The sequence below is a fragment of the Amphiura filiformis genome, chromosome 9 (genome assembly GCF_039555335.1).
Source record: "Amphiura filiformis chromosome 9, Afil_fr2py, whole genome shotgun sequence".
Lineage (NCBI taxonomy): Eukaryota > Metazoa > Echinodermata > Ophiuroidea > Amphilepidida > Amphiuridae > Amphiura > Amphiura filiformis.
In genome coordinates, this window is record NC_092636.1 from 17029904 (window position 1) to 17042790 (window position 12887).

Consider the following 12887-nt stretch of genomic DNA (forward strand, 5'->3'; position numbering starts at 1 on the left):
CACCCTGGCCAATTTTGTGTTTATTTTTGCATTTTTCTCAAAATTATAGCACATTGGTGACAAGTAAGATGTGTATATTATAGGGGCAAGGACTACAACTACTGTACTGAAAATTCAGCAACTCAAAGCAAGTAGTTATTGATTTATTGATCAAATATTGGTTTTCCCTCATTTTTGACTGTAACTCCACAACTATTGTCTGTGCTGAAATAAAATTTCCAGTGCAGTAGTTGTAGTCCTTGCCCCTATAATATACATATCTTACTTGTCCCCAATGCGCTATGGTTTTTGAGAAAAATGCCAAAATAGGCACAAAATTTGGCAGGGGTGTAGTACCCCCTTAAATTGACACCATACCTTTAATATCAAGGTAATAGAACTATTTTCTAATCAGTTAATCTTTATATTTGACAAGTTATATTTGCCTATAGGATACATCCCTTTTGCATCTGAACTCTTTAGATCTATATGTTCTATACGTTAAAATACAGGAATGAACAGACCTTACAATAGAATGGGTGATGCTGATATACCAACTCTCCCATTGTGTTGTTTTTACACGGAGTTTGCCATATCTCAGGTGTATCGTTACCTGGGTAACTGGGCAAAAAGTAAAAGCCAATTGAATCATGATCATGTGAACCTTGACCTATTTGGTGATTTAAAATGTTGTTCCAAACGGAACAATTTGAGGCCTCTTGGATCAACATCGGAGCATCTTTTATTTTTATACCCTTGTGGACAATGGTGTATACCAAAATTTGACATTTTACCTTCATGCCTACAACTCAAGATCTGTACATCGTAGTTCGACCAAACTATACTTTTTGTCCTTATAATAAGAGGGGCACATAAAAATCGACCAATTATGAAAGTTGAGCCCTGCATAAGCGGCCATTTTTGTTTTATGCATATTACCATTTCCCCATATTTTTATTTTTATGTTGTTGGGGATGCCTATTAGAGATACTTACATAAAAAAGTACCGATATTCCAATATTGTCTCTCGCAAACATAAATTGACTCGTCAAGTAGCAGCCTACACGATATACTTGAAAGAAAACCATACTGTCGATTACGTTCAGGGAATGTTGAAAAAGTACCTTGATCTGTGATGACAGATAAGGAAACACAATAATTATTATTTTAATAGCTGAAGTACTTGTCGAAGCTGGATATCGACCAGCTCTTGTTGTTCCAAGAAGCAATGCTTCAATATGTTTATTTTGCTTAAATGGTCCCTCCGTATGGAGACATGCTTCGGTCCTGCAGGAAACAGGCTCAAGTAAAGTTTTTAAGGCATGCTAAAAAGTTTATATTCGTATGCTGACCTATATGGAAACAAACAAGAGGAACGGAGTGGGAAGATTAAGATCAAGGAGGAGAAAGCTTCTCCAACAAAATACGATAGTAAACACATTTACTGTCAGCATCTAAGTAAAGGGAAATTAATTTTTTAATCCAACCTCAACTGTCAATAAGGACTAAGTAAAATGATCATTTTGGGGTCCGTCGGATGACCGTGACTGTGACACAAAAATGAGGTAATAACTTGACAATTATTTAGTTACCAGCTGATTTTGTATGTTATTTCAGATTATTGGAACGGATATAGATGAATTCCTTCGTGTGCCATGTCTACGTGAGTTCCTTGTAGTTGCGTATCTATATCCGGCGGGTGCCATTACTTATGGGGCAGGTACGTGATTCTCCCGACTGACTTTTACTTGCACTTACACTATAATCTAAATTTATACACGGCTTTATATGATATGCTAAATTTATTTGCTCATATCTACACTCCCTTGTTGTATTATGCCAAGCTTTCAAGGGAGAAAGTCTATATTTTATTCATAATACTATGTGATTGCACATAATTTTAGAAATGTGCGCCAAGGGTGTGAACTTGGTATTATTTAGATGTTAATAACTGTGCTTCAGTTGATCTGAGAGTATGCGTAAACTTTAAATTTCATCTTTAGAATCGAGGAATATCCCAGCTTTTTATCTCAAGGGGCGCAATGAACGCATCGATCACGTGACACGACTTGATCTAGCGTTTACTAGCGTTTTTACCGATGAACAAATAGTGCTTTTTTGGTAATAATCAGTCTGCCAAAGTTATACTTTTTCAAAGTTTCTCAGTCACCAACTAAGTGTGCAGTAAAAAGACGGGTACCGTCCGGGCCCCGATTTGCAGTTTTTACGGGCCCTCTAGGACCCCGCCCCGAAGGTATCGCATCCCTTACCACTTTAACGGCGGTACTGCATGACATGTTTAGTTAGCATATATATATCATCATTAACATGACACACTCCCAGATGATGTCGTGCCCTTCCTTTTAAGTCTAAGCAAAAAACGTAACGGTACTCACTGAAGATGGTGACAGAGCATACCGGCAACGTGACAATGTCGGGTTGGTGTCACAAACAATGTAGACCAAAATGCATGGTATTTATATATGTCCAGAAAATGAATTCCGTGGTCCACTTGCTGGGTGTACTTGGAAACCACATTAATCAATGGACAAAATGAGTACAATTAGCAGTGTAAAAATCCCTAAAGAAAAAAATGGCCAATTCGAACGATATCGGGCTTTTTAATAATATGATGGAAATTCCTTTTTTTCAAGGAGCACCGGTATTAAAAATATTACTAAATATTACTGCTTCTACAAAAAAAAAAAAAAAAAATAAATTATTGTTCTTTATAATATATTTTATCAATAATTACAGTATTTTTGTTACCTTAATAGAGTATTTTGGTGGTGGTGGTATGTGTGGGAGGAGGGGGGCTGTGGTAGGATTACAGGCAGTTAAATACAACATACCACTCGCGCTCACCATTTTTCCAAGCAATTGGTACATACAGTATATAATAAAATGAGACATACAGAGGCAACAATATCTTACTTTGCACTTTATGTTGTTTTTATTTTTGCTTCTTCTTTATCATTTTGATCTTCTTTGCACCAAATCAAAGTTTCACAGCATTGAACATCATTTTTATGTTTTTGAAAACACTTTTGTTTGAGAATACAGTGGAACCTCGTGAACACAAAACATTTGATTACAATGATTTGTTTTTCAAATCCTTGGCACTGAGTTTGTATGTAATAAGTGGATAATGATAACACACAATCCTTCCTTCCTGGTGATGAGCTATAGTTGCAACCTAGGCTTTATGTGGAAAGTTTACCTATGCACGATCCTGAGCCTAGAATTGCGGGTACTTGTACAGGTAACTGATCTGGGATAACTCCCTACTGACGAAGGCCAGTAACTTTAAACATGTTCAAGGCAACTGCCAAATACACGGGTCCAACAGCTTAACGTGACTTTCCGAACCACGGCGCATCGGTCATTCACTGCATGTACTAGCCTGTACATTACACACAGTGGATGGGGTAGAGGAGAAATTCTGTAATTATATCAAATTTATAGCCCAAAGCCTCAGAAAAAAATCTTTGTATCCCAACTGAATTTTGTATGATATAATTACAGCATTTCTGACCTAGATAGGAACCTTTTGGGGTAGCAAAGAATCCTGGTTTCGATTGAGGCTCGAACCCACGATTTTTGAAACACCCGGCCGACGGTACAGTGCGCAAGACCGCTCAACCACCTCTACCTCTGAATCTGAAAACACAAACTAAAATGTGTGCCCCATAAGTTGTGTCAAAGAGGTTCCTCTGATTCAGATATTGCCATATCATACAGATACCATAACTTACACATTTATCCAGACATGTCTTGATTTTTTGAGACCTAAAAGTGACTTTGATAGATCTTCATGCATGACATGGTCCATAGCTCTGATCATGATGTATTTTTACACCACATTCACATTGGTGACATCCCGCTATCTCTAAGGTCCGCTATCTCTAAGGTTCGCTATCTCTAAGGTTCGCTATCACTAACGTGTAAAGTCTATGGAGATCAGAATCCCGCTATCTCTAATAGAGAAAAGGGTTCGCTATACCTTAAAAAAAGGTCCGCTACTTCTAAGGTTCGATATCACTAATTTAGAATAAGGTTCGCTAGTTCTAAGGTTCGATATCACTAATTATAAATAAGGTTCGCTATCACTAATTTAAAATAAGGTTCGCTATCACTAATTTTGAATAAGGTCCGCTATCACTAATTTATTGAAGGTTCGCTATCTCTAAGGTTCGTTATCACTAATTCCAATAAAGGTTCGCTATACCTAAGGTTCGCTATCACTAATTTTGTTTCAGGTTCGCTATCCCTAATTAATTAAGGTTCGCTATCTTTAAGGTTCGTTATCACTAATTTCGATTAAGGTTCGCTATACCTAAGGTTCGTTATCACTAATCTTAAATAAGGTCCACTATCTCTAATTTTAAATAAGGTCCGCCATCTCTAATTTCAAATAAGGTCCGCTATCTCTAATTTTAAATAAGGACCGCTATAGCGAACCTTATTTGAAATTAGAGATAGCGAACCTTATTTGAAATTAGTGATAGCGAACCTTAGAGATAGCGAACCTTAGAGATAGCGAACCTTATAGATAGCGGACCTTATTTAAAATTAGAGATAGCGAACCTTAGGGATACCGGGATTGTTAAAATTAGAGATAGCGGACCTTATTTTAAATTAGTGATAGCGAACCTTAGAGATAGCGAACCTTCAATAAATTAGTGATAGCGGACCTTATTTAAAATTAGAGATAGCGAACCTTATTTAAAATTAGTGATATCGAACCTTAGAAATACCGAACCTTTTTCAAAATTAGTGATATCGAACCTTAGGTATAGCGAACCTTTTTCGTAATTAGTGATAACGAACCTTAGAGATAGCGAACCTTAGAGATAGCGAACCTTAGAGATAGCGAACCGTAACCTTCACATTGCAGCATCACAATAAACTGATTTTAAATCGGAAATGCAACTAGTTGTATGTGATGACTATGCATTAGAGGCCTATAGCTCTGATCATGATACACCACATTCACATTGCAGCATCACAATAAACTGATTTTAAATCGGAAATGCAACTAGTTGTATGTTATGACTATGCATTAGAGACCTATAGCTCTGATCATGATACACCACATTCACATTGCAGCATCACAATAAACTGATTTTAAATCGGAAATGCAACTAGTTGGATGTGATGACTATGCATTACTGTTAATGCATAACTTGAAATTGTACTTGTCTGTAGGACAAAACTGGCCAATTCTCCTGAAATCAAGGCACTTTAAAGGGTTTCAGTCTTCACTTTCACTATCACTGTCATCATCTTCATCATTGTCATCCCCATCATTTGTTAGACATTCTTGAGGAGTGTTCTCACATGACACACACTTGCACAGATCAGTGCATGGGAGTCCTTTTTCCAAACAAGAGCATCCACCTTGTATGCATTTTGTCTTCTTACAGTCACAATGCACAAATTCTAGTATGCTATCAGGTGCTGGTGCTAGGTCAGTCCAATGTATAGCAATACTCTCACCGTCTACTATCCATCCTCTTCCATGGGGTGATGGAATGTCAGGGAACTGGTCAAGGGCTGATTTATACACTGCTGCCTGGTAATTAGCTCGCATAATGTGCTGCTTTAGGGAGTCTTGGTTTGGTGGCATGGCCTCTTCTCTGTGCTTGCCCATCTTGAACTTGGTATACCTGAAAGAATAGAAAGTAAAAATCTGAAAATAAAACATTTTGCATACCGGTACCTCGAAAAAACTGATACAACAAGGATTTCAATCTGAACTTAAGTGTCCATTTTTTCCAGTTTGAAAGTGATCAAGGCTCCTTTTACAGTCTGTTGCTTATACACATGTAAATAAACATGAAATAATATTTTTAATCTAGTCAACCACACAACATAATGACAGCCAGTGAAAAAATTATTGACAATCCAGTTCATAGAGCGTCGCACTACTAAAGCGGAGATCCCAGGTTTGAATCCTGGATGGTCAGTGATTTTTTCTTTGGCTGTCATTTATGTTGTGTGGTTGACTAGATTAAAAATATTATGAGTTAAAATGATATTAAACTAACATGAATGTAGAGTAAACGTACTACTACTACAGACAATTTGTTTTGTACCTGTACTTGTACTTGCGGTGGCTGTACGTTTCTGGGCTGCTCTCTACCCCTGCTCTGCCAAATCAATCTTGGACACATCGCAGAATCTTCTACGGCAATCAGAATGAAAGCCAATATGCATATTCTAAAATAAACAACACAAGAGAAATCAAATGTAAAGGGTACTATTAATAGCAAGAAGACAACTGATATGATAATTGCCTGACAGAACCATTTCAACTTGAAGTTAGAGAAAAAGAACCAGTCAGTGACCTCCGGTCAATCGACTGGTAAAACGTTAGAATTAAGAATAAGAATCTTGATTATGAAGAATAAAAAGCATATGCCGGTATTTTCTTAATTTGACAATTAAGACACCGTATTCAGGTGATGAATTGCACATGGGTATTGTGCAAGTCAGCACCCTAGTTATTATTTCAAAACATTTTGATTTAAGAAAGATATTACAAATTTATAGATCAAACATTTAATTTGAAAATCGCAAATCTTGGCAATTGCTTGTTTCATGGGTTTTCTAGCACTATTTGAATTGGGCACATTGCTACGTGAACCTGTCAATAATTTTTTGTTGTTGACAATCTGCTTTAGTTTAATTTCCTAATCCTAATAACGAAATATTCTTATAAATTGACCCATTTTTTTATTACAAAAATTCTTGTTTTGAATTGTTTGGCAACGGTTTTATCCAGGGGTTTAATCGGACTGTTGATCGAAATATCTGTCCACAAACCAGGCATCGACAGCTGTGATGATCGGGGGATGGAACGAGTTAGTATTCATAAACACGTAGCAAACTATGCATGTGTACCGCCAGTAATCAGTATCATAACATAAATTGTCCTAGTGTTACAGTGTCCTATAAACAAAGAGAATCTATTCATATGTTCATGAATCATTGATCATATTGATTGCGGCTTATTCCGTGCATGAATAGCAATGAATAAAATTTCATTGTTACGGACGCTGTGTCACGGTGGACACTCCGTCACATTACACAGGTACCGTACTACAAAGCAATGATATGATACATTACAATTTTGCTCTAACAGCAAATTTGTCAGGATGTCAGCTATCAGTGGCATATTCATGTTGGGAATTCTGAACAATCATGATTTGGTAATACTCACACATATTAGGGCCATGTCAAGTGTACCCCCTGGGTATGGGTGTTGTAATTACTGCATCTACGAGTTGCACTGCCACTGACTGAGCAGTGAGCACTGATAATTGTTCAAACGGTAGTGTCAAATGTGTAATAAAACAACATGCAACACTAATGTGCCTACCCCATGTGAATCAAATCCACCCTGGCACATAACTTGGGTACAGTGATAACTAATTGCTACATACTGACTCATTACCTGTCTCGTATCCACACGTCACATTCATGCAACCATTCCATTGACATGATTGTATGTACCGTACCCATAATCATAATACTTCCGAGGCTTGTGGTGAAAGTGCAGGTTACAGGGCCTTTGTTCTTATCGTGTAAAACGCGCGATTAGGCGCGCACGTTTACCCGCTATGTATGTGAGTGATCACGCGATAGCGTTGGCCCAGTAGTCTGCACTTTCACCACAGGCCTCGGAAGTATTATGATTATCAGTGTACATGATAATATTGATGATGCCTTCTCGCAAATGTACAAGTACGAGCCATGGTCCATGGATGCACTGTGTGAATACATGATGCCACACTCATGCACTAAACAGACTTGATTGTCATGATTGTGTGGCAACACTTATATATTGTAAGCTTATATTTTTATAGTATATAAATTATGACAATAAAAATATGCTTACCTTGGATTCTGCATCCGGAAATCTGTAGTCTACAGTTCTGACAGCACTGGAGTCGAATTCGACACCCAGGACTTCCCCAGCATTTTGAGCTACTTTGTGCTCTTCCCGGTCCACTAGCTTCACCCATCGTTCAGCACAAGAGATATACTTGCTCCAACCTTTTTCCGAAAACCTCAGAAAATCACTTGTTGTGCCAGGAACAACATGCATAGCACAAACATGTTTAGTTTCAGAATCACTGCTGGCTGCTGTGGGGGCAGCCATCTTGTTGTCATTGTCAATGACAATAGCCTATGTTTTGCTGCCCTCGTGTGAAAGTATATAGGCATGTATGCACTGCCTACAGTTATCCAATTACAAGGATTAAGTTTATGTCCTTTTTCACACATATTCAATGTGCAACTAAATGCACTGATTTTTTTTGGATTTTTTGGTCATAATTGGCTACTTATTTTCTTAGGGATTTATGTCTGGCCCAAACAAATAATTTTATCTTTCATATAAGACCTTTTCCATTCACACCCATAAAGTAGACCACAGAATAGCGACTAAAACTGTCATGCATTTTGGTCTAATGGGGGAGATAGTAAACCCACATCACCAATTGGATTGTGGAGTCTGTTAAGTGCTGTATTCTAAAGAATCCAGGTGCAAAATCGATGTGTCCTATTGGCAAATATAACTGGGCAAATATAAAGTTCATCTGTGTTGGTAGACATCATAATTTATGATTTTAAACTTTTGATCTCAACACAAGATTGGACATACCTCAAATTTTCGGTCGTAACTTCGACCTTCATCGGGAGACTTTCAGTAACTACGGTGTCAGGGTTTGTTCAAACCAACTCCAACCCTTAGACAGTTACTTGTGTCACCAAAAGACAAGACTGAAAAAGAGGACATAGCGGGACCAGTGTATTTTATCCCTTGTCAGGGAAAAAAACTTAAAGGTCAGTGCTCGGAATCATATATTGGCGAAACAGAACGATCCTTGAAAGCCAGATTCCTTGAGCACCGTTGTCCAAGTTCCATCTCGTCAGAAGTCTCCAAACACATCCACATCGAATCCCCAAGTTGACTTGGAGCAAGTTAAGATCCTCGACCGGGAACCTAAGTATTTCGAAAGGGGTGTCAAGGAGGCCATCAACATTAGAGTCAACCAACCTTCACTTAACCGTGACGGGGGCCGATACCAGCTACCAAGAGTCTACGACCAAGTGTTGGGGTCAAGTGTCCTAAAGGTCATTGATCCCAAACGTGGGTTGCCAGTCTCCCGATGAAGGTCGAAGTTACGACCGAAAATTTGAGGTATGTCCAATCTTGTGTTGAGATCAAAAGTTTAAAATCATAAATTACACCGTCATATTCTATCGATTTACTTTAGATTGATAATGTACTTAATTATAGTCTAAATAGTAAAAATGTTAACAAGTGTATTTTTGTACCCAAGGATTACAACACGTGAACAATATCAACAAAATGGCGTATACATCTGGTGCGTGGAAATGACATGACGTACCACAAATTAAATCGTTATGGTATCTGACTCAGTCTGGGAAATAGAACGGTCGACGGTCCAGCTGCTGAGTTGGGAACTGACAAGCAAACAAAATTAAACTAAAATATTGGTTTAGATCAATGAAGTGACTTGATATATATATATATCTGTCTTCTAACAAAATTAGACCAAGTAAAGACTTTGTCTCCAGGAAAGTAAAATGCAATATATTTCTATTTATTTTCATTGTGTTGATATTTAGACCATGCTGCTACTACAATGCATGCGGTCAATGACCCGCAATAATTTTTATTAAAAACATTGTAATTTGATATGTTAAGTAAGCTGTGTAAACTAAAATTTATGATTACCAATCACTCACCTCAGTACACATCTGTTGCATTTAATCCCACTTTTTAATATTTCAACACGAACAATATCTAAATTATTGATGAGTGCTATAATAGTACAAAATAGAGCTTGAATTCCCCAAACCATTAAATTATTTATCAGTAATAAAATGCATATTCTAAACTAATAAACACATGCTGAAGTGAAATATGAGCCAGAGTATTTGCATTACAAAATAATGATAATGTTCTCATTTTATAAAAGGTTGTGTCAATAATAAAGGCAATAACCGGTATTACTTGAAGAATATATTTGGGCCGGATTTTCTTTTGGATATTCTTTTAAAATTTGATATTTTTAATGGGTGACGTAGTTTTTAAATAAAATATTTAATCAAAAACCAAATTTGCGCAATCTACTCATGGGACCTATCATTCAACACCTAGAACAAATCAATTTGCTAAATATTTGATATCCATATTAAATATGTGTCTGGCGTTCCTTTCCATATAACATGTAGTTAACCCGTGATTAGTTTATAGCATAGTGTAACTAGAGATGTGCTTACCGACTTTTCGTTGGAACTGTAAATACCTTTGAAGATGGAGCTTTAGATAAAGTCTTGTTTTTATGTTACCTTTACTTGTTGTGGCCACGTGGTGTCGGGAATGTGGTGACGTCAATTGGATTGTTATGTCTGATTTACATTTTGGGGTCTTTGTTTAAATAGCTTTTTTAAAAATTATTTTGATGTGATGTTAGCCTGCTTTGTATGCTGGATTTTAAATGGAACAGCTCAATTTACCTTTGTTGTACCTTATCCAGTAATAAGTATAGTCCCAAATTCATTTTATTATGTTCTATGTTGTAGTAAAATGTATCAAAGTTTTGTATGCTATAGCTTGCATGACCCAGAGGGAATGAATATACGCGTACACGATTCTCGCGTATCAGCTTTCTGCGATGAGTGCTTTTACCAATTCTATAAACTACTTTTTCCTACACCCATGGAAGCATATTTTTAGGTTAAATGACCAATCCCAATAAAAGCGAGCGTAACATTAGCAACCACAGTTTACCCGTTATCGAATTTCAGCAATGTATGATGAAAATATTTGAACTAAAGCGTCATTCAATAGTGTGTTCTAAATTCAAAATCTTAACGTGACCTCTAAATCCGCACTGCAAAATGAAAATAGCTTTTTATGTATAATGTTCCAAACATTGGGCAAAGTTAAAATTAATTATATGCCTGCGGGCAATCTAGCTGGATATTCAAATTTCGCGGATTGTGTTTTTTTGTGTCCCTGCGGGGCAATCTAGTTGGATATCAATATTGAGGGCAGTTAATAAACGATTTTCATGTAAACAAAACCAAATTTTACTCACGAGTTTGACGGTTTCGCTTTTCATGGACGAAAAGCATCATCAGAATATTGATTGATGATTACTTCTTCCGGTTGGACGAATTCCGACCACAGAGGGTGTAGAATTGTCACTCAGTAGAGGATCATATACGTGACTTAGATGGTGGGCCCCGTCGTCCCTGTTCATGACGTTGGGTCCTCTTCTCCGAATCCATATGGACTCCTTGATGCGTCTTATGTTTGCGTTACACTCCTTGCCAAGGATTTTTGAATTGTTCCAGTCTATGACATGGTTTTTCTGTACTGCGTGGTCTGCTATGGCGGATTTTGATTGCTCTGTTTCTGACTGTTTACGTGTTTGACGCGTGTCATTTTGCTTAGACTTTTCCACCCTTGTGGTTTCTTTTTTGTGTTCATTGAGACGAGTTGCAAATTTTCTTCCGGTCTCACCGACATATGTTTGGTTACAATTAGTGCATGGTATTTCGTACACACAATCCGTGCTGTTAATAGGATCTATTTTGTCCTTTGGGTGGACCAGGAGTTTTCTGAGACTAGTGTTGGGCTTCATAGCCGTTGCGATACCATGTTTTCTGAAAATTCTATTGGCCTTCTCCGGAAGTCCTTCCACATATGGGATAACCACAAGACCTTTAGTTTGGATGTCATTGTCCTTTTCTTTTTTTAGGTTTCTTTTGCCTGTTTCTTATCAATTTTTCTTGCACTTGTTTGAACGACCAATGTGGGTAACCACAACGACCGAGGGCCTCTTTGAGTCACGTATATGATCCTCTACTGAGTGACAATTCTACACCCTCTGTGGTCGGAATTCGTCCAACCGGAAGAAGTGATCATCAATCAATATTCTGATGATGCTTTTCGTCCATGAAAAGCGAAACCGTCAAACTCGTGAGTAAAATTTGGTTTTGTTTACATGAAAATCGTTTATCTATATATCTACAAACCTGATGAATCTGTTCAGTGACTTGAGGGGCAGTTGTTGGCGGTCTTTCGTGGTTTGTGAGTTTAATTTGTAGGATATCCATATTTCGTGGTTTGTAGTTCTTTGCGGGGAAATCTAGTTGGATATCCAAATTTTGCGGTTTGGGGTTCTTTGTAGCCCTGCGGGACAATCTATTGAGTGACGGTTATATTTCGCAATTTGTGGTTTTAATTTAACCTTTAATTTTCGTCCACCCCTCATTCACATCATCGGGGTGCTGTAACATAATTATTTTCCTTATAATTCTATGGTGTCATGAATTAAAATGGCAGCCATGTTGGAGGATAGTTCTAAGATAGCTTAAGATAACAGAGGATAGGTCTCTAGATCGATTCCGCAACCATACATACAGATTGTATATATAAATAATTGGTACCCACCAGTATTGAAATTTATTGAAAAGCCTGCTTATCATGTTTATGGAGGACAGAATTCTATTTAGATGAGGACGACTCTGCCATGCGTGACGTGTAATTGCATACTTGCAAAAGTTGAAAAAAAAATAGGACGGGTCCAGGTCATGCCTGCACACAGAATTTTTTTTACACAGGTTATGTAAAAAATATACATAACATTAGGTAGCATATGAACTCCCAAACAAATAGGTATTTTTTACATAACCATGAATTATGTAAAAATAACATAGCAGATAAGTAAAAAAATACTATGGCTATTAAGTAAAATATTTACATAACTTTTATGTAGAATTCTTTTTGTTGTGTATTTTTTACACAACTTATGTAAAACATACATAACATTTATGTAGCATATGAACCCCATAACAAA

General features: G+C 37.2%; 2 protein-coding genes across 2 annotated transcripts; both read right to left on the reverse strand.

The window, feature by feature from the left end:
• Nucleotides 1–2909: 2909 nt before the first annotated feature.
• Nucleotides 2910–6116, reverse strand: LOC140160697 (uncharacterized). The gene is made up of 2 exons (XM_072183985.1): nucleotides 6078–6116; nucleotides 2910–5648 (listed from the first exon to the last, which is right to left on the reverse strand). The coding sequence occupies exon 2, from the start codon at nucleotides 5630–5632 to the stop codon at nucleotides 5234–5236; it is 399 nt and encodes a 132-aa protein (XP_072040086.1). The 5' UTR covers nucleotides 5633–5648; nucleotides 6078–6116; the 3' UTR covers nucleotides 2910–5233.
• Nucleotides 6117–6120: 4 nt separating this feature from the next.
• LOC140160000 (uncharacterized) lies at nucleotides 6121–8297 on the reverse strand. The gene is made up of 2 exons (XM_072183266.1): nucleotides 7883–8297; nucleotides 6121–6201 (listed from the first exon to the last, which is right to left on the reverse strand). Exons 1-2 carry the CDS (start codon nucleotides 8144–8146, stop codon nucleotides 6121–6123), a joined length of 345 nt encoding a protein of 114 aa, XP_072039367.1. The 5' UTR covers nucleotides 8147–8297.
• Between the last annotated feature and the right edge of the window lie 4590 nt (nucleotides 8298–12887).

Excerpts from the sequence above, each read along its gene's own strand:
- LOC140160697 (XM_072183985.1), bottom strand. The coding sequence starts at position 5,632 with ATGGGCAAGCACAGAGAAGAGGCCATGCCACCAAACCAAGACTCCCTA.
- LOC140160000 (XM_072183266.1), bottom strand. The coding sequence starts at position 8,146 with ATGGCTGCCCCCACAGCAGCCAGCAGTGATTCTGAAACTAAACATGTT. Across the intron at positions 6,202-7,882 it reads TTCCGGATGCAGAATCCAAG|AATATGCATATTGGCTTTCA; the intron begins GTAAGCATATTT and ends TGTTTATTTTAG.